General features: G+C 41.0%; 1 protein-coding gene across 1 annotated transcript; it reads right to left on the bottom strand.

Moving 5' to 3' along the window:
- On the bottom strand, positions 1-19,339 carry LOC144639049 (uncharacterized). Its single transcript, XM_078498311.1, has 3 exons — positions 19,105-19,339; positions 445-711; positions 1-95 (listed from the first exon to the last, which is right to left on the bottom strand). Exons 1-3 carry the CDS (start codon positions 19,124-19,126, stop codon positions 1-3), a joined length of 384 nt encoding a protein of 127 aa, XP_078354437.1. The 5' UTR covers positions 19,127-19,339.
- Between the last annotated feature and the right edge of the window lie 2,267 nt (positions 19,340-21,606).

Here is a 21,606-nt window from a genome sequence, read left to right as displayed (position 1 = left end):
TTAGTTGGCACACTTAAGACAATAACGGCCACTAAGACCACTAAGACCATTCCTATTCTTACCTTCTTCTATCCACACTTCCTTAACTGCGAATTCTGTATGAAGATAAATTCAAAAGCACGGATTAAACGTCAGAAGGTGATACGTAGAGGGGGCAAGAATGGCAAGAAACCTATGATTTGTTCCTCTACGTTTACAACTGTTATGCGATAGCGAGTACCAACACGGTGTATTTGCGAAATTGTACCAAGAGAATTATTCTGTTTCTTCTTTCCTTACATAACTTGATAGTTCGGCTTTTAAACCCTCGGAAATCTCCATTAACGAAGTCAAGAGGTGCTCAAGAGGGGGCGGTGAGTCTAAGCCTCTGACACTACTGACTATAACTTATCGATTATATGTAGGCTTGATGTTTTGTGCAATTGACTGTATCAGAAGTCTTACCAAGCAGCTTTTGCGCAATATCCTTTCTTTCTATCTTCTCAAGAACATCTACAAGCCTTCCTACTGTTGCATATCTCCCTTCCTGCTGCTTCCATTTATTAAGCACCTCCCAGGCTTTATCTTGGGACAACTTTTTATCTTCGTCGATGTTACGAAGAGTTGGGGTGGAGACCCTAAGTATGGCGCCAACGTTCCTCCAGCATCTGCCTACATCGTCCTCTATATGTACCACATGTCTTGAAGAGACAAATGCTTTTCTAGCCCTGTCTGGAGAAAGGTTGCTAAAATGAAATTTAAAAAAAAATTCTTGTGTTATATTATAAAACAAGAAGCTCTTAGAGCTTAAAACTGCGCTGGCCAGGTGACCACTCTAGGGGAGCAAGGGCATGCCCCCCCCCCCCCCCCTATCCACTTAACCAGCGTCAAACAAAGTTGCGATTGACAAACAAAGTAGTAAGAAAACACCTTGTGTGACATTTCATGGTTGACTAGTTCCATCCGCAATTCCTCGAGAGCTTAAATTACAGATTACGTAACTCTTAAGGCTGGTTCTCATATGATCGCCCCGATCGTCTCTGTCCCCTTTGTCGCTTCAAAAAGTTTGCTTGCGATCGGGGTAATCATATGAGAACATTACAGAGACGTCTGCGACGATCGGGGCGATCGCGATCGCTTCGATCGCCCGCGTCCTATCCGGGCGATCGGTCGCAGACCGCGGCGATCGCGAACGATTATATGAGAACTACTGCCACAGAGGGAGACGATCGAAGCGATCCAAACTGTCCCATGGTGCATTACCCAGAAATACGTTTCCGTTGGGCCTCCCTTTCGCTTCTTCGCCGTAAAACGGCAATAATGAGAAGATAGGAGGTCACGAATTTTGCCTTTGCATCGAATGCTGCCATTAGCGATATCGGAGTTTTGAAAAAAACACACTTGCGTCGATTGGAATAAAATCGAATATTCATATGCGAGAACAAAGAAAAGGTCATGAATTATTATCTTGGCTGATTAACCCTATTTTGTATATACCAGACGATCGGGGCGATCATATGAGAACCCCCTGATCGTCGCTTCCAATCGCTTCGATCGCCTACGATTGCCTCAGAATTTGCAAACGACAGAAGCGACAGAGATGATCGGGGCGATCATGTGAGAACCAGCCTTTAGAGCTTAAAACTGCGCTGGTCACGTGACCACTTTACGGGAGCAAGGGCATGCCCCCCCCCCCCCCCTTTATCCCCTTTACCAGCGTCAAACAAAGTTGCGATTGACAAACAAAGTAGTAAGAAAACACCTTGGGACATTTCATGGTTGACTAGTTCCATACGCAATTTTTCTTATATGCTAGGGGAGCAAGGGCATGCCCCCCCCCCCCCCCCCTCTATCCCCTTTACCAGCGTCAAACAAAGTTGCGATTGAAAAACAAAGTGGCAAAGGTCGGCACACACTAGGGGACTAGTCGCAGGGACTTTTCCCTTAGTGTGGACTGGAACAAAAATGACCGATTTGTGGGACTATTGATCCCTGCGACTAGTCCCAGAAATCAAACCAGTTTAATTCGTAGGACTAGTCGCAGGGACCAAAAATGTGGTCCCTGCGACTAGAATTTCGATTTAAAATACGAGTACACACTAGGGGACTGGTCCCCGAAGCAAGAAAACACCTTGTGTAACATTTCATGGTTGACTAGTTCCATCCGCAATTAAATAATTTTCTTATACGCTAATGCTGGCCAAATTTAATTACCTCGATACTGATCCATTAAGCAAAAAAATCTATTGAATAAGAATCCAGTGTTCTATAAAATTCCTGTTTAAACATTGAATAACTCGCTCCAAAAATGAAGCAAATAATTAACTCAAATTTTAGAAGAACGCTTAAGCTGGTTAAAGCTGGATGAGAACTCCCAAGGGAATTAATTTATCAATGACGTAAACGTTACAAGTCAGGGCATGTTTGTCTCAGTGGTTTTCCCACGTAAGAATCCGTGAGAATCTCGACAGTATCCTCCATCTGCATAAAACTGAAAACTCGCCCAGTTTTTATTCTGTTAGTATCATTTTTAACTCGGAAAATTCCGAGTTTTGGTGAGGGGGCCGATTTCACTCCTTTCCTCCTTCACTCGATTCCTGTAAACATTTTAATTGAATTAATTAATTAATATCAAATTGAATTAATCAATTAATCTTGTGAAGCGAACAAGAAAATTAACAAGCGTTTTTATTTATTCTTGGTTATTACCTTTTATTTTAGTGGCGGCTCCTAAAAAGCCATTTTGTTTAATGACGCAACGTTAGGAATGGAGTTTTTATTCTTCTTTTCTTCGCTATTTAGGCTGGAACTCGTCCTCCATCGGCTCGCTCTGGATTATTATTTGTTTTGTCGGCGTACGTGATCGTCTTTTGAACGGAAGAGGGCATTCGAAATCCCGCATGTCTTAAACAATTTCCTCGCAATCTCTTCTACAATAATTATTTCTGCCTGAGACTGTTTCTGTTCCTTTCCTTCTGTTCCTTTCTTTAAGTTTAGTTAATTTGCAGAATCACTGTTAACGTGACTTTTCAATAGAAGAAGGGTCAAAAAGGAATCGATCAATTTGACTTGTTGTCGCGAAACCAGAAACTGGCCAATCAGAAGCGGTCGTGTCCACGCACTTGGTAAACAATGTAACACGATCTGACAGAAATCGGCTGCATGTAATATTTTTGTTCAAAAGCGAAAACTTAAAATACCACGACTTCTCTGCTAAAAGAAACCACTTCAGAAGAGTTTGATTGGATTGAGGATACTCGACAAATACTGGTAACAGCACATGTTTGCTTGATCTGCTTGATCTTTTCGCTAGCAACTTGGCGAATTGCGACGAACTGAAGGTTCACTGAATCATCAGCAATCATCTCGTATTCTCTGGCGATTTTGCAGTTGTTCTGAACTGTCTCTACCTCAGCAACAACTTTCAATTAAAAGGTTTAGTTGTTAAAGAAAACCAGTAGCTTTTGGCATGATGATCGATAACTGCTTAAAGGGAAACAAGGGTCTAGAGAAATTTTACCTTAAATGAAAGCTCATGTGTTCAGGACTTCAAAAATAGTTGTCGTTTGGTGAAGCGCTGCCTTGAATTTTAGCAAGAGGGCTTTGAAATCGTTCAAAATCACCGCTTTCGAACACCGACGGCCTCCATCTTGAATGACGTAGGCTATGACGTAGCATTAGTCAAAGCTGGTTTTGCAATGACCCAGATCGTCGGTGCAAATGAATATCTAAAAAAGCCCAGAATATTATGGTTCGCTGCTTGGATGCTGGCTGTAGCAACACATACAAAAAACTAAGGGGTGGGTCACTCTTCACAAGTTCCTGAGGGTGAAAAAATCGAACAAGTGGCACGCCAAGACATATAAACGAGAGGGTAAATGCAGTAAATGACCGAAGCGCGGGAACTGTTTTCTCTGATCCGATCATTTTACACTAATTATAAAATGACTTCGAGCAAGATTTCCAGGTACGTAAATTGTTTACATGTAATTTATATTTTGCATCCTCATGAAAGGTAGTGTGCGGTATTCCGAGTTTATAACATTTATTTTTAAGTGGATATGCTAAATTTGTTCCTGAAATCAGCGCGAACTTTCTGACCGTAAGCGGTGATGTAATTGTTATCGATTTGTTCACGAAAAAAGCCACAGCACACACAATCAGCCAGTGTTTTATTTATTTTGTCTCAGGAATAGTTGCTAATTCTAAGGAATCCTCCCATCTCTTAGGAATATTACACTGTTTATTGTTATCATCGCCTTTCTGATCCTTATGTCACGCAGTTGATATTACCAATATTACCGACTGGTACATGTATTTTCTTACAGACGGAGCTACTTGGAACAAAAGGAAAAAACCGCCACTAAAGGAGGAAGCTATTCCTACCATTTTCAGCTACACTTCTGAAAATAGAGTCTGTCAAGCTAGTATTGAGCTAGCAATCGTTTTAAAAATCAGGCACATATCACTGAACATGAGCGACCATGAGCCGATGGTCGAATGGTTTGCGATGGCTTTATTTATATTTTTCACGTAGAATAACAAACCTCTGGCGCCCGGGGTGGTAGAGTCGCAAAGTTTAACGTTTACAAAAACTGCAGGACAAAAAGAAAATAAAGACACTTTAGACTCTAATCGGGCGAAAATATTTCCCTGGAAATATTTATACTCAGGTGAAATCAAAACACAATATTAAATTTTTGCGAAGCTAAGGCCATCAAAGTTACGACGATGCTCAATGAAACTTCTACACTACTCTAATTTGATATCTGTCTGACCGAAACTCGATGAAGAAAAATCTCATGCAAGCTCTGTAGTCATCTGAGTTGCCGTGCGTGCAAATAATTATAATAGGCTTTGGAGACAACGCGAAGACTTAATTAAAATTCGCGATAAGCGAATGTTGCCATAGCATGTTGTTCTACATTTTTCATTCAAGCAAGTTTTTCTTCTCATTTCCAACGCGGTAAACCTTTTACTATTTTTAGGATGAGTTAGTGGCCTAAAATAGCAGCTACAAGTTGTAGGATTTCCGAGAAAATCCACCGCGACTTTTAATTTAATTAGTTTTTTGTCTCGCATCGCAGCGCAGGCATTCGTCTAAAAAAATGTTTTACGTCGCGAAGAGTTTATTGGTCATTTTACCACTGAAAGAAAAATTGCAAAGTTTTACTTTTTTTCTCGAGTTGGTAGGATGAGTTGGAAGCCTAAAATAGAAGCTACAAGTTGTAGGATTTCCGAGAAAATCCACCGCGACTTGCATTAATTTAATTAGTTTTTGTCTCGCATCGCAGGCATTCGTCTAAAAAATTGTTTTACGTCGCGTAGAATTTATTGGTGATTTTACCACTGAAAGAAAAATTGCAATGTTTTACTTTTTTCTCGAGTTGTCTCCTACAAATAAAAAAAAAACAACAACAACAACTTATCATTTCAGTCGCATTTGTGAACTGACAAGTGGCTTGCGTGCCGGTTCCGTAATCTCTGTATTAAAATGTTTACCTTTGAGTAAAAGATCAAAAAGTTCGAAAGGTTCAATTTAAACCTTCGAGGACCAAGCGGTATTAAACCCAGAATGTCCATCTCCTGGTAACAAATACTTTCTGTTTTTGTGGGCTAAACTTGGAAATTTTTGCAGCTACACCGGTCGCGATTGCCAAGATGCGATTGTGAAGGGCCGTCGGCGTCGCATTCCACTATTACACTGTACAGGTTGATCTTGAAGCTTCTTGATGAGCAATCGGCTCGAGTCAACTTCTTCCTCGAAGGACATGTCGTATTGTGGGCAGGTTTATGGCTCCATCTGACTTGATTTCCGGGACAAGCGCGACTCACTTTTGCTGTTCACTATAAAACCCTGAAACCCCGCTAAATCCTTGACTAATGAAACGTCATAGCCTCGCTTGCATGATGGGAAAAACAAGATGGCCGCTCGCGGCAGCAAAATGACTATTTTGCTGTCCCGATTATTGACAACAAATTGGATTTCAAAGCAAATAATTACCATTTTCAGTAATTTCATCGTATGAACTTCCATTAAAGGTAAAATATTGCTAGACCCTTGTTTTCCTTTAAGTAAGGATCCATCTGAAATCCATGCAATATTAAAATTTGAGTCTACATCGACCCTCTCAGATTTCCTTTATATTTTGCATGGGGCTACATATTGAGATGATAATGCTGTAGGTAGAATATTATCGCAAAATTCGTTAACGTGTGGAAGATATCGTGGTCAACGTGCCCATGGTCGGTTTTGAGCCAAAAAATACCCAAATTTTGACCCATCTTTCGACCAAAATATCTCATCAAGAATTGAAGCTTTCCATATCAAAACACCACTGTAATTAGTATCACCTAGTACCATTTAAATGATATCATCAAGATTTTTCATCGCTCTCTGGTTTGGTAGTAAACCTATTTTAAAAATAAGGTCTTTCGTGCAATGTGTGACACTAGAGATTTTAGGGTAAAATTACGTTTGAATATCGCCGATGCGGCGTTATTCTGATGGTTCCATTAGCCATTATTTTGTAAAACATTTACCAAATAATAAATTAAAGTCAAAAGAGTATGTTAATTTCAATCGGCAGGTATGATTTTAGCGTACAAAAATGTGCTTCATGTGAGCTCAACAAAAACAAGTTCTGAAAGTTTTAGAACGAGTTTCATAACATGATGGATAGGTCGGGTGAGGACGTGAGAAATACCGCTTACATAAATCCAATAAAACTTTTAGCATCTAAAGTGGTTCGTGATGTTAATTATCCGGCTATTTAGTGCCCATAAATACAGACTTACGGCGTGAGAAAAGGTAAACAAGCCACTTGCCATGTTCATCATCGATCGAATTCAAGCGTATCTTCACGTGCAGATTGGAAAGAGAAAACGTCGCTCACTACTGTCTACCCGGTAGATATAATGTTCACAAACAATTCTGCAAGGATTTAGTTTCCACTTGTCTCGTAAGCGATGTACTTCACATTTTCATAAGCCGGGGTAAGTTACTTTTCACCCGGGCGCCATGTTGTTTTGGACTAGTACCCAGTCTCTCAAGACTTGCCTCAGTGCTCGATCGAAACGCTGGAATGGACCATTGTTTTACTCGAAGCGTAGTATAGTACAGTACAGACGATTTTTCCGTGGCGCTCTCTGTCCAAACAATTTTTTCCAGCTGATGTCTTCAAACAATTTATGTGGGCATTTTGCTATTGCAAACAATTTTTTTTTCAGGATTTTTGATCCCACTTGGCCACTCCTCCAAAAAAATAATGTTGCGTCCCTAACTGAATGTTTGATTTATAGTGTGGATGTGAAAACCATTAATGCCAATTGAAAGGTCGTTCAAAGGCCTTGTTAACAAAATCGAACGACCGCGCAGTTCGATTTTGTTAATAACGCGTATAGTTACATACCCAATTGGACTTCACTCAGTTCTTATACACTGGGGTTATAACCACCATCTCTCTAGCCCCTGTTCATGCCATATTGCAGATCAATGTGATATATGGAAATGTTAAAGTAGCTTATATACAATATTCCTTTCAAATTAATGAAAACAACAATGAAGTACTAATAAACCTTAAGTGAGGTTCTCTGCGACAAATCGCATCGTGTGTACTACTTCAAAAAGTCCCTGCAACAAGGCGTTTATTCGGTGCACCTGCAGCGAATTTGGAAGAGGGAGAATGTAAACTAGTTTTTGAATTCAATACATGACGCAGAGACTTGTCGCAGAAGTGCACACACGCTGCGACAAGGCTGCTTTCACTCATTTTGTCACTGCGATCAGTCGCACGAATTTAAACTGGTTTGAGTTCGTGCCTGGTGCAGCCTCGCCCTCGTGGATCATGTCTTTCGTGCGCTGTCATGCTGACGCGTATATTTGCATTCTGCTCGCTTACTGCAAGTACGTATTTTTTTTTTTCGTTGCTCCAGCCTTCACTATATCCTTCTTTCTCTCATCCGTGCTCTCCACTGGCTTCGGGCAGTGTGACTTACGGCTTTCCACAAGTTGCTCGAGATTTCCCAAAAAGTTGCCCGTAATATCTCAAAAAGTTGCTCAAAAGTTGCTCCAAAAATCCAAAAACGTTGCTTCTGATAATAAACGTTGCTCGAAAGTTGCTCCAAAAAAATCCAAAACGCTACTTCTAACCAAAATAATTTTTTCTAAATATATGCTAATTTCCCTTTGAGAGTAAGATCTTCAAAGCAGTTTTATGCAATTTTACAGCAAAAGAAGTATCTGAATAACATATTAAGGGGAATATTATTTTGTTAAGTAACAAGGATTCCTTCAACTGGGAAAAATCGTGAAGATATCGATGACGTCATGTTTGCTGGCGAGTTTTGTAATGTTTTAATGCAGAATGAGCCGAATGTTGAAACGTCTTCAGATGTCCCTCGAAAATCTTCGGCAAACTTCGTAAGTCTTCGGAAACGTTCGTTTTGCCTTAGAACAGCACTCGTATAATCTTCGGAAATCTTCGGTCTGTAAATTGCTCAAAATGCAACAAGTTGCTCGAGAGGAAAAAAGTTGCTCCAAGGGGGAAAAGTTGCTCGAAACATGAAAAAATGCCAAAAAGTTGCCGAGCAACTTGTGGAAAGCCCTAGTGTGACTCAAAGGGCCTCGATGTGGAGCCGGTTTCTATAGCAACCGTCCAAGCACTTACCTCTCAGTCGGGTTTCCGCTTTCGGGTTTTCGCCTCGGGGCCACTCCGCTGGTATCTCATCCCTTTTCATTCCCAGCCAAACCCCGCCTTCAATTCGTTGCGTAGCTTAACAGACATTAGCGGCAGAGGTCTCGATCCCTGGCGCAGAACAGAAGGACCGTAGACTCTGGGGGCGAGAACGGTTCATTTCATCTCAAGTCTCCGGTGCATGCGCACAATTAAACCGGAACCATAAATGGCCCAGAGGGTAGAGGACGGCCCAGTTCAGTCAAGGCTGACGGAAAATGCGCAAGTTCTGGGAACGAAATTCAATATCTAAACTCGTTTATCAACCGCTGGTTTAGGGGAACGAAGACCCTGGGAACAAGGATCCAGAGCAATTTCAACAAATTTGGAATCACCTGTATCTCTGATAGTGTTCCTACTGATTTCCTAATTTAAAGCTAGAATGACGGACCGACGTATCGACGGAATTAAATATTTGTATAAGTGTAGATCAGGGTGCCTTTTTACAACTCATGATTCGTCTTTGCCTTGACCAGGTTGTTGAAAGTTCGTTTTCACTGAAACTCTCATAATCATACTCTTTTGTTCTATTTTGTGTTCCCACCTTTCCTGTAGGCAATCCTTAGAATAAATGTAAATGAGTGAAATACTGTAAATGATCTAATAAACGCCCACTCTCAAATAAACGCCGCGTAGCTAATAAACGCCTCCCCCCTGAGGTGTAAAGTTTGTATTAGAGGCCCCCACTAACGTCCCGTGACTTTCAAATTCGATTGAAGAAACGCCGCATGTCTACAAACAACGACTTTTGAAACCCCACTTTTTTGATACGAATTGAAAAAGGAGATTTGGAATTTTGCTTTCAGCCAAACGCAGCAAATGACACAAGTTTACTGAACGTTTTTCTATTGTTCGGGACTTGATTTGTCTTATGTAAAAGTTTCGTATCATTTCTTTTTATATTTAGCATGTAGCAGGGGATCAAACATGGTGAATATTTTTAGGTCAAATTTAAGTACTTTCCACTGTCTGACAGTTTGATTGACATTTCTCCAAAACAATAAACAATTGAACCAAAATGTTGCACATGGTTAATGTACAAGTGAAGTTACACAAGTGTGCCAAATTTGAGGGAAATCGGTGAGATGCGCTGTAGACTCGCCTGCATGGCTCTCGTGCGGACTCACTCTTAATTCTTCAGAAGAATGCGTGATTGTTTCAGATGGGATTCTGAACTCAGGCGAAAACATAGATTACGCTTAAAAGAGGAATTCTTCGGAATAAATTTGTCAAGAAAAGACCAAAGGATTCGCAAAGATTTAATAGGTGGCTAATTAATAGCTTTAAAACATTACGTGACTCGATGTCTAGCCGATCGAAAGTGAAACTTGTCATGTCAGCACATTCTTTGACACCGACGTAATGGTATTTAGTTAGAGATTTTTGCCCGCATGAAAATTTAGCATGAAAATTTAGCATTTCAAAATCGAACATCTCACGCTGAACATGCTAAGCAAAGACCAAAGCTTTTGAAAATTCCCCTTTAGAAAGTGTTCTCCAGCTTTTAAATTGTGGCATCAGTCTGCGGGTGTCAGTGAAACGCCGACTCGGGGTCGAGGTCGGGGTCTTTTTTTGTTATTTATTTATTTTATTTTTAAATTCACTGATTCAGAAAAAAAAAATACAAAGTTTACATTAGCCTGTGGGGCATTTCGATCAAAAAAAAAAACAGCATTTCCTTCACAAAATATCCGGGAATTCTTCATGGGTCTGTATAGCAAGAGAAAATTAATTCAGGTTTATATTGTAAAAATAATGCCGCCTTTCGTATCCAAAAAAAATATATTTATAAGGAAGCAGAACTGTTTTGTTTAGACAGCGAAGCTCGCATTAATTTGTCTCGCAATCTTTAAGTCTGTACATTCTGTTATTGTTTAAAATATAAGTGGAGGTATCTAGCCATCTCTCCAATTTGTGTGACCGAAATGCGGAAAGACATTTTATTAAAAATGATCTTAGTAAATGTACATATCGTTTTCGACGCAAATGGTGAGTTCTACCCGCCTTTCGTTGCCCCCGCTTACTACACACATCATACAATCTTCGCTTGCTGTTCAAATTCGATTTAGTTCACGAATGAAGCAATTCACGTCTGTGGAAAATTGAAAAAACCTGGTTGTTTGTTTCGATTGTTGAGGAATTTTCCTGACTGAAACACGGTTACAACAAACTGCCTGACATTCGAGTTTCCCTGTCGAAACAAACCGCTCTACTTCTTTGAAAATACTTATTTTGATATGAAAGGCAGCTTTAATTTTTATTACTAAAAAAACATACACCTGCCGCGCATATTTAACAATAAACAGATTTTTAGAATAGAGTTTCTCTTGAATTCTCCGTCTATACCTTATTTGTTTCAGTGGGACTGAAAACTGAAGATCCTCTCAAAACAAAATCTGTTTTTTTTTTTAAGTTCTTATTGTAAACATATCAGGTTTTGCGCATGAGCGTGAGGACTGGACAGAATCATACACGTGTGCTTGTACTGATCTGTACTCGTTAGATACACTGTTAGATAGAATAAAAGTTAGCTTCAGCACACTTGGAATATCATTTCATGGTGTCAGAAGCGGGATTGTAAAGTAACCAAACATACCATTTAGCTCGAGACACTGGAGAAGGTGGAAGAGTGAAGGATTTCCGAACGACACGCGTACGATTGATTCTGACAAGAAGACAACATGGCCGCCAGCGCCTCATTCATTGACAAGGGTCCAACCATGGACTGGAGTACGGATGAAAACCTATACTCACGCTTCAAAATGTGGAAACAACGCTGTGAACTACTCCTTACGGGGCCGATGGCCAAAATTGACGAAGAAATCCAGTGTAAGCACCTGCTTTACTGGGCCGGTGAGCACGGCTTGGAGCTGTTCAACAGCTGGGGCCTCTCGGCAGACGAACAAAAGAAACTCGAAAACTACTGGAAGAAATTCGAAAACTACTTGAAACCCCACTCAAACGAGTTGATCGCCGCTTGGGAACTTCATAATCTTCGACAAGGTACACTATCGTTAGAAGAATTTATTGCAAAGCTTAGAATCCTTGTCAAAGAAGCCAACTATCCATCGGATCATCATGATCGATTTTTGAGAGACTTTCTTGTACTCGGCATGAATTCAGACCATGTCACAAAGGAGTGTTTCAAAGAAGGAAATGCTCTGACATTTAGCAAAGCTAGAGAAATGGCAAAAGCAGACGAATCAGCAGACAGGCAGCTTCAGCTAATGAACCCAGTGTCAGCAGTACACCCTGTTAGCTCAACGATGAGAAACCAATTCCAAAGCGACCAGCTGAATCCAGTAGCCGGCGGATCAAGGCAAAACCCGAAAGGCAACAAGTCAGGAAAAACGCAGCTCTGCAGGAATTGTGGTTGGGGTCCTCACTCTCGTGAACAGTGCCCAGCAAGAAATGCAACATGACATTACTGCAAAAGGTGGGACACCTTGCTAAGGTATGCTTTTCAAAACTTAAAAAGAAGGATGTGCATGAGATTGAAGCTACTAGTAATAACAATGCCCTAGCTGGGTCAGAGCCTACCCAATCATTAGACCGTGATTATGTGTTCCTGGGCCCAATTGAAGCAACACCCCTGGCCATGAATGTAAATGTTGTATCCTTGTAAGTCTCCTTGGCATTGAAGCCAGAAGGAAAACAAATGAATGCACTTTGTAAGATAGACTCAGGGGCTGAAACAAACATTATACCTAAGTCCCTATACCAGCAACTAAGCCCCGAGACACTAAGCTTACAACAACCTACAGTGAAGTTAACTGCTTATGGTGGAGCCGAGATCCCAAATCTTGGATCTTGCCAAATATATGTGAAGGGTCCTAACAATCCCAACCCCAGAGTTATCCAAGCAGAAGTTGTTGACGTTGATGGTCCTGCCATAATTGATAACATGTCTGCACAAGATCTGAACCTCCTAAAGCTCAACTGGCCAGTCACAGCCAGCACAAATGCAACTACCCAGAATATTGTACAAAGTGAAAAGCCAATGCCCAATGTACATACTGTTAAACTATTTGACATCATCAGAGGCAAGCAACACCCCTTCCCACTGACAAAAGACTATCTGTTGAAAGAATATCAGGATGTCTTTACAGGAATTGGCTGCTTCCCAGGACCCCCATACCACATCGAAACTAACCCCGACATTTCCCCAGTACAGCAGGCTCCAAGGCAGGTTCCAGTACAACCACAGCAAGCCTACATAGAAGAGCTAGACCAGTTAAAAGAATCCGGAATTCTGGTTGAGGTCCAAAATGAGTATACCCCTTGGGTTAACTCCACTGTGGTTACCATAAAACCCAACGGGACGATCCGTCTGTGCTTGGACCCTCGGGATCTCAATAAGGCAATCAAGCGTAACCCCTACTATGTGAGAACCATAGATGATGTGATACCAAAAGTCAGTGGCTCCACCCACTTCAGTATCCTTGATGCACGCAGTGGATTTTGGCAAGTTGGTCTTGATGAGGAGAGCAGTAGGCTGTGCATCTTTAACACCCCATGGGGAAAGCACAGATGGACAAGGCTTCCATTTGGCCTTACCTGCAGTGGAGATGTGTTTCAAGAAAAAATGGATATGGTCTTTGGCAGACTTGAAGGGCTCAGCGGTATCGCAGATGACACATTTGTCTATGGTACAGGCGAAGCACATCATGATCAGCACATACTAACTGCCCTTGACACAGCAAGAGAGAACAATGTGAGATTTAACCCAGACAAATTCCAGTTTAAAGTGAAGGAAGCGTCCTTCTTCGGGCTCACCTGGACCCCCGACGGGATCCGCCCTGGCGCGAAACCAAAATCAAAGCAATCCGTGACATGCCTTCCCCGAAGAACCTTACAGAGCTGCAGTGCTTTTTGGGCATGATTAACTACCTGAATAGGTTCTCACCCATTCTAGCCCAAGTGTCAGAACCTGTACGACAGCTGATGAAAAAAGATGTACCATTCGTGTGGCAACCGGAACACCAAAGGTCATTCCAGAACCTCAAACAAGCAATCACTGAAGTACCGGTCCTGGCCTATTACAACCCCGAAAAGGAGAACCTAATCCAGTCTGATGCGAGTCTTAAAGGCATTGGATGCGTCTTGATGCAAGAGGGAAAACCAGTTTGCTATGCCAGTCGATCGCTAACTGAAACTGAGTCTCGATACAGTAACATAGAGCGAGAGTTACTTGCTGCCTGTTGGTCGCTTGAAAAGCTTAACCATTACGTGTTTGGTAAGAAGGTGGTCATTGAAACCGACCACAAGCCACTCGAAAGTATCTGGAAGAAGAGCATATCAAGCGCTTCACCACGTCTTCAGAGGCTCCTACTTAAAATGTCCAAATAAACGTGGAGATCAGGTACATTCAAGGAAAAAGCAACGTGATAGCAGATGCCCTTTCCAGGATTAGCCACATGGAGCCCCCTGTAGCAGACAACGAAGTCCCCGTGGTGGAACTGGACACGATCTCTCGAACACTGCCAGCCAGCCCTGCCAAACTAGATGAAATACGAGAGTGCACTGATCAAGACGTTGTACTCAGTCACTTAAAAGATGTCGTGCATCATGGATGGCCATAATATCCAAATGAGTACCCACAAGACCTGAAAGAGTTCTGGAACTTCAGAGAGGACCTGAGTGTTGAAAATGGCCTCATTCTTAAGGGACACAAACTCGTAATTCCCAGTAAGCTACGCCCACAGATGTTACAAATCATACACCAAGGACACATGGGAACAGAGAAGTGTCTCCTGAGAGCCAGGGACAGCCTGTTTTGGCCAGGCATATCAAGAGACATTAAGGAGATGACAGAGAACTGTCCGACATGCGCACAATTTTCCAAACAGCAACCAAAAGAAGCATTGCATCCACACAATGTACCCAGTTATCCATGGCAGAAGCTTGGATGTGATCTGTTCGACTATCGAGGTGCCGAATACTTAATAGTCGCAGACTATTACAGCAAATACCCCATAATTAGAAAGTTGAGCTCAACGACATCTGCTGCAATAATCAACCACCTCAAATCAATCTTTGCAGAACACGGCATACCGGAAACCCTGATATCTGACAATGGCCCTCAATACAGCAGCAAGGAGTTTGCAGCGTTCTGTGACCAATGGGGCATCAATCACGTTACTAGCTCACCAGTGTATCCAAAAAGCAATGGATTTATAGAAAGGATGGTACAAACCGTAAAGAACCTTCTAAGGAAGTCCGAGGCTGCAGGGCAAGACCCGTATCTTGCGCTCTTATCATACCGGGCCACGCCTGTCGATAGCAACTTACCATCACCAGCCAAGTTACTGAACAATAGAGAATATCGCACACAACTACCCAGCAGTGGACGACTCCAACGGTCACAAGCAAAAGAATGCCACCAAGATCAGCTGCAGCACCGCCAAGATGTTCAGAAACTGCAGCATGATGGCAAGTCCACACGTGAGCTACAAAAGCTAGTACCAGGCCAACCGGTATCGGTGTTCCAACCAAAAACCAAGACCTGGACTCCCGCGCAAGTGAAAGAGGAAACGAACCACCCAAGATCCTACATTGTAGAGACAAACAGTGGTTCTGAACTAAGGCGCAACAGAATACAGCTAAAACCGTCAGGCCGAGTAGCACCAAGCTTTGAAGGGCAACTGCTCTCTAACCAAGACAACCCAACACAGTCCAGTGCACCTACATCTACATCCCACCAAGTCCCGTCACCAGGATTACCACAGACACCCCAGAAACCAGCTACAGCTGCTGAGGGAAGTGCCGACCATCATTTGACAACCAGAAGTGGTCGCGTTGTAAAGAAGCCATTAAGGCTGGACCTTTAAACTTTGTTAACCAGAACAACTCAGCTTAGCCGTCTGAGAATTTTTGTTGCGTTGGATTTAGTTTGAACAATAATTGCATTGTTTAGGTTACAATTTATAGGCCAAGTTTGTTTCTTTCACCCGGCAAAGTTTTCAGGGTGGAGATGTAAACATATCAGGTTTTGCGCATGCGCGTGAGGACTGGACAGAATCATACACGTGTGCTTGTACTGATCTGTACTCGTTAGATACACTGTTAGATGGAATAAAAGTTAGCTTCAGCACACTTGGAATATCATTACACTTATGAATCACAAGGTGGCTCTGTTTTATTGATCAAAATACAAAATTGATCAAAGAACGCGGCTACTATTGAGGTTATGCTGACGAGGAAGTATTACACCCGCTTTCAGTGTTAGGTGCATATCAGTTTGTTAAAACAAACAACATGGATCGAAATCCGCCAATCACAGCCCACCAGCATGACCTTTTGACCTTGTGGGCGAAACCAACAAGGGTATCCATCGGTTTTGATTGACTCATTTCAAACAGCACGTCGAAAGATACTGTCGAAAGATAGACGTATAAAGTAGCTATGCACGTAACATTGTAAGCAAGTATAAATTATTCGCTTACAGAGAAGTAGAAAACAACATCTTACCGCTAACCTGTATTTAAAAGTTCACATATAGAATTTAAAAAATTGTTGTAAATTATTATATAAATCAGAATTTGACTTTAACATGTGACACATCAGCACCGCCACCGTCCCACCGGCCATCCCCACTTCCCAACCGCCCCCTCCTCCGCCTTTCTAATACCCAGTCTACCCGCAAGGATTTATAAAGCTGTGCGACGATTTCGCCAAAGTTCGTTTCTACTTATGGCAGTATAACGGCTGAGCAAATGCCATCCACCTCTTAATGCCACTGAGTTCCATAGATCGAAATTATCAGGCGAATTAACGGACCAAAACCAAGCTTCAAGATTACGGAAATTAGTGCAAATGTCCAGAGGTGTTTATACAAACATGCAAAGATCGACGGTATTTTCCCTGTTGTTTACTGAATTCTGGACTCTTTCATGGGATGTCTGAAAGTTTTTATGAAACAGGAGCAAGTATTCATGAAGAAAAGGCGGCAATATTCTGTTAATCAAGGGAACATTCTGTTAATCAACGCGAAAAATCTTGGTTTGGTTTGATGGCTACGCTGAAAGCTTCGTGTTCAATGACTGTCACGCAATCTACGGCAAAATGTTATCTTGGCTCATGCTTAAAAGGAATACAACTTGAAGCCAAATCATAAATACTTTGGCAAGAAACCATAGCTATTGGTTTTTTTAACTTATTGAAGGCGTTCAAACGGCGAAATCCGGATACTGAGATCGACAGCAGCAAGAAAGCCATAATTGTATGGTACTGGCCTGGGAGTGTGAAATCGGCCGAAGCGGCAAAAACAGTGAACCGTTAAAAAATTAAAATTCGCTGGTCCAATTTCAACACTGGCTTAAAACATTTTCCTATGTATGGTGAGTAACTTGCAGTTTGTTTTTTATTTGTATCTTCCCGGATCCTTGAGAAACTGGAATTCGAAAATGCCTAGTTTTGCGACTTTTAAAAATTTCGAGAAAAATGATTTCTTAGTTTACATGCAGATCGTGAATGATATACAGAGAAGATTTGTTCTAGTATGCATTTAAACAACCAAAGAACAAGTGTTATGTTGATGTAAATTGGAGTCTGTTGCTTGAATAAATCTAGAGATATACGCTGCTAAAGTTGACCTAAAATCACAACTTTTGTCTCGCCACTGGGGCAATTTTCGGGGGGTGGTCTGTTCTGGAAAACAATAAAGTCAATCAATCAAAAAATGTTACCATGGTTACTAGTTGGGTAAGACCTCCATACCGTATTAATATGGTGGAGATCGGCCGACCCCCTTCTTCCGACATTTTGCAACATTGCCTGCATATAGATTAGATATAAATGTATTGCAGTTCAACTGAGAGAGAAAAAATCGTGTTTAAAAATGGAAGCTCGACTTACATTTCAACGATTTCTACGGGCGTAAGGTCATTCTTGTTCGAATTTCGCTCGATGATTCCACAACAAATAACAATATTTGACACGCAGACTTTGACTGAATGTAGCGTTTGAATCAGTTAAAGGTAGTAACCTCGTGCTTTCCTTTCTTTACCGGCGTACAGCGAAGTTGTTTTTACGACAAAACAGCAAGCATCAGGTAAAGAAGACCAAACTGACATGTTTATTGATTGGTCGGTATATACTTCATGTATGGAGTACCGTTGTGTACCATATGTGTACCGTATAGTGCCTCATACATGAAGTAGTGACCGACAGGCCGTTTTCTTCGGCTGTTTCTTCGACGTTCAACGTTTTGCGATGGAAAATCTTTGCTGTACGCCAGTAAGGAAGGAAAAGTACGAAGTTGCTGCCTTGAGCTGATTCATAGGCTACATCAAGTCGAAGTTTGTATGTCAAATATTGTTATTTCTAGTGGAATCATCGAGCGAAATTCCAATAGTAACAACCGTACGTCCGTAACAGACCGTAACAGTCAAAATGTAAGTCGAGCTTCCATTTTTAAACACGATTTATTCTCTTTCAGTTGAACTGCAATGTATTTATATCTATTCTTTGTTTATTTCTGATGGTGTTAGGTATGTCTGCGAGGCCAGTTGATGAAACGCCTGTTGCTGACGAGTCCCTCAAAATGGCTGCAAACATGAAGATCTTCGACATTGGGCAAGTTTACACAGCTGTAAATATTTCATTAAGACGATACCAGAAGGTTTTTTTCGATAGGAACATTTTCTATTACATCTACTTTTCGGCTGCGTTGGTTTGATTGAAGTAGACCGCCTCACTTTTTCAAAAATAAAGTTTGAATCTGAGCCGTTTTCAAGTGTTTCATCAAGGTGTGTGATAGGGGTGTCGTTAATGTTTTGCTGCTAGCTTGATTCGAGCTCAATGTTCATGAAAGTTGGTGTGATAAATTAAAAAGACATAATTTAACAGGCTGTGGTGTTTGTTTGGTACAGAAGTTGTTAGTTCTTTTTTAATTAATTTTCAAAGTTGTGGTAAATTTAAGCCTTGACAGTGGTCGTTACAAGCGGTCGTTCGGGTGAACCGAAAATCCTTAAAAACTCGAAAAAAATTAATGATCCGGTCAAGTGAATTGTGTTTTTAGTATAAGTACATGAAAGTCTTGCAACACACTAGAAAAGAGCGAAATCTATTTAACAAGCCAGATCGGGCAGACCAGTATTACAGATACAGCCTCTTAAAACGCGAAAACTTTCGTTAGGCATGCAGCTAGTTTTAGTGCCATCGAGCTGTTGTCATTCATGGCTGGCCCATTCTTCCACGTGTGACAACAGATCTAGAAACGAGCATTTCTATTCGCGAGGGGCGCTTATTCAAACAAAAACAGTTACAAGTAAGAAGGCCCTTCCACGTTTCAAGTTTGGTAGATCATTGCCAAGGTAGTCCTTATTACTGGAATTTTCGATAGATAATTTATGTTCAGTACTAAATAATTTTATAGAGTGTCACTTACCTTCAATTCGAATTCTGTCCATCTACGTGGGATTTCACTTGTTCCTTTCTCTTTATATTTTTGAGACCTCGGTATTCTATTCTGGTTCAGCTCAATGCGTAACCTGCTTTAGGTTAGAGCTACTGTATTAAGCACACATCAGTTGACAGACACCCGGTTGTGTTTTGAGCCAGACTTTATTTTAAGCCTTGTCTCGTCAATCTCCAGCGATTCATGGCTAAACAATAGTTGAGAACAGCCTGCAAATACAAACGAATTTTCCGCTTATCATACTAAACTGTAACGCTGATCAAACAGCTCAAAACAGATGTCAGTAGAATCCTTATTTCACGAAACCTTAGTTTCTCAAAATTCGGGCCCCTTTTTTTTTTTCGAAACACACTTCGTTTCCCTTGAATAGTACTTCTCTATAATTTAACCCCCGATTTCACAAAGCAATTTTCGTTTCCCCCTAGAGGTTCGAGAAACAGGGATTCTACTGCCTATTAAATTTGGCCCAATATTTCGGATGAACAAAATCAACTTTCATCAGGGCATAAAAGCTAAGCAAGGGGTCTTACATAATTTTGAGGAAATTTTGAGGTAATAAAAGTAGCTGGCACCTAGTGCGTGATTAAGACTGTTATCCAACTGCAGCTGCCAGAGGGTTTATTCTTTTTTTGCAGGAAAGACACCATTTGTGAGCGAAAAAAACTCTCTGGTCACGGCGGTTGAAAACCTCACTTCCATGATCTTTCGAAATGCGATAGCTCGCCAAACCGGTTTTGTGCGTGGTCTGTTTTTTTTTTTTAAATTTGTAATTTAACATATCTACACGTGTACCGACGCGTGAATTCTCAAGTTCCGGAATAGTGAATTCGTCAGTAGCCCAATGATCCAGAACTCCGGTGAAAGACGGTATCTGAAAATAGTATCAATAGTTTATGTAGAGTATGCTATTTAAATTTGTTTACTCTGGATCTGGAAGTTAAGGTTCAATTTCCTCGGTGTTTGTGCAAATGAGCAACACACAGACGCAAGGTGTCCCGTTGGGATTTCCTACCGGGATTTTCATTAAACAAGCAGATCGCTGTGTTATTTTTGTACGTGAAACGTCGAAGAAATATGGACATTAAAATTCGAAAAATTCCTTGAGGGTCTGAGTTATTCCTAACAAAAAGCTAATGGAACCTAAGCAGACAATAAAGTGCCACAGGAACTGAACGAGCGTAGAAATATTCGGCGGAAAACATTAAAAGGTGTCATAGTTGCCGAGTCCATCCCGCAGTGAAGTCTTCTTCTTGCGTTCAGCCGAAATCGCCATCAAAGCAAAGCTACCATCTTACGTCTTTGATATGTGAATCAATCAGCTACTAAGATGGTAGCTTAAAGAGTACTCTACTGCACCCCGAGAGTTTTCTTCAATTCGCTGCCTTCAGTGTAGTTCTACCCGCCATTTTCTTTGTTTACAGTTTCTTTGAGTACAAAAAAAACCTCTCTTGCCGCTCCTGGGGTGCATTGCAGTGTTTCAACCAATGAGAGTAAGAGTTTGATCATTATCACTGGGAAAGGACTGGCACTAAGTAAGGAAACCAGTCAGCGATCAAGTTCAAATTCTGGACACATGGAAGTGAGGTTCTCACCCACCGTGACCAGAGGGTTTTTTTTTGCTCGTTCGTTTTTCGCTCGCTTTTTTCACAAAATAATTTTTACTTGCCTTTTTCATACATCGGAACTGTTTTATTCTATACGTAAATTTTCATCATTTAATTGAAAAAAACAAGAACTAGTTTAATTATCAAAATGTCACAAAATGGCACGTTCTTATTCTGTTTAAAACGGTTATTTTGTCGCTAGTTTTGAAGCAACCCTAACGTGAAACCTTTGTTTGTTACGGAATACTTTTGGCTTTTTGTCAAACACTGTAACATGATACTGTTGTTTTTTTTCCTTTTGTAACATGATACCTTTTTTTTTAAAAAACGAACGTAACACGATACCCTTGCTTTTCTCGAAAAAGCCATGTCTCCATTGAACACGCTCAATAGTCATTGAACGAAAAGTACTGTAATAAACGAAGTAATAAACATAAAAAACCACTCTCTTCGGGAAAGTTCTTTAAAGCGCAGTACACCTGGAGTATTTGTTTCCTGTCAGAATTTTTCAACAAAGATTTTGGTTCATTCCCAACGTAATTTTATTCAACAAACAGGAACCAATTGAATTATCAAATTGTCACGGAATGGCATGGCACGCTCTTATTCCGTTTTTGCTATCGATCGTAGTTGCTTATAACAGCAAAGTTAATACCAATACCGGTTCATTTAATGTTTGAACGAGATGTTTTAAAGGTATAAACACAAACGCCACTTCTGAATTGTTGAATTGAGCAAGACGCTCAAGAGACTTATTAAATTAATTGCGGTTTGCAGTTATGTAACGCCACTGAGTCTTTAGTAATGTTTAGAAATCAAAAGAAGATTCCTTTCCATTTCTTCGACTCTTTGTAAATCCCGGCGTATC

Source organism: Oculina patagonica, chromosome 14 (assembly GCF_052425735.1).
Source record: "Oculina patagonica isolate OP01 chromosome 14, crgOcupat, whole genome shotgun sequence".
Taxonomy (NCBI): Eukaryota; Metazoa; Cnidaria; class Anthozoa; order Scleractinia; family Oculinidae; genus Oculina; species Oculina patagonica.
Note: the sequence above shows the minus strand (reverse complement) of the source record. Positions and strands in the feature narration are given on the sequence as shown.

Excerpts from the sequence above, each read along its gene's own strand:
- LOC144639049 (XM_078498311.1), bottom strand. The coding sequence starts at position 19,126 with ATGGACAGAATTCGAATTGAAG. Across the intron at positions 712-19,104 it reads GGACAGAATTCGAATTGAAG|ACAGGGCTAGAAAAGCATTT; the intron begins GTAAGTGACACT and ends ACCTTTCTCCAG. Across the intron at positions 96-444 it reads TATTGCGCAAAAGCTGCTTG|AATTCGCAGTTAAGGAAGTG; the intron begins GTAAGACTTCTG and ends ATCTTCATACAG.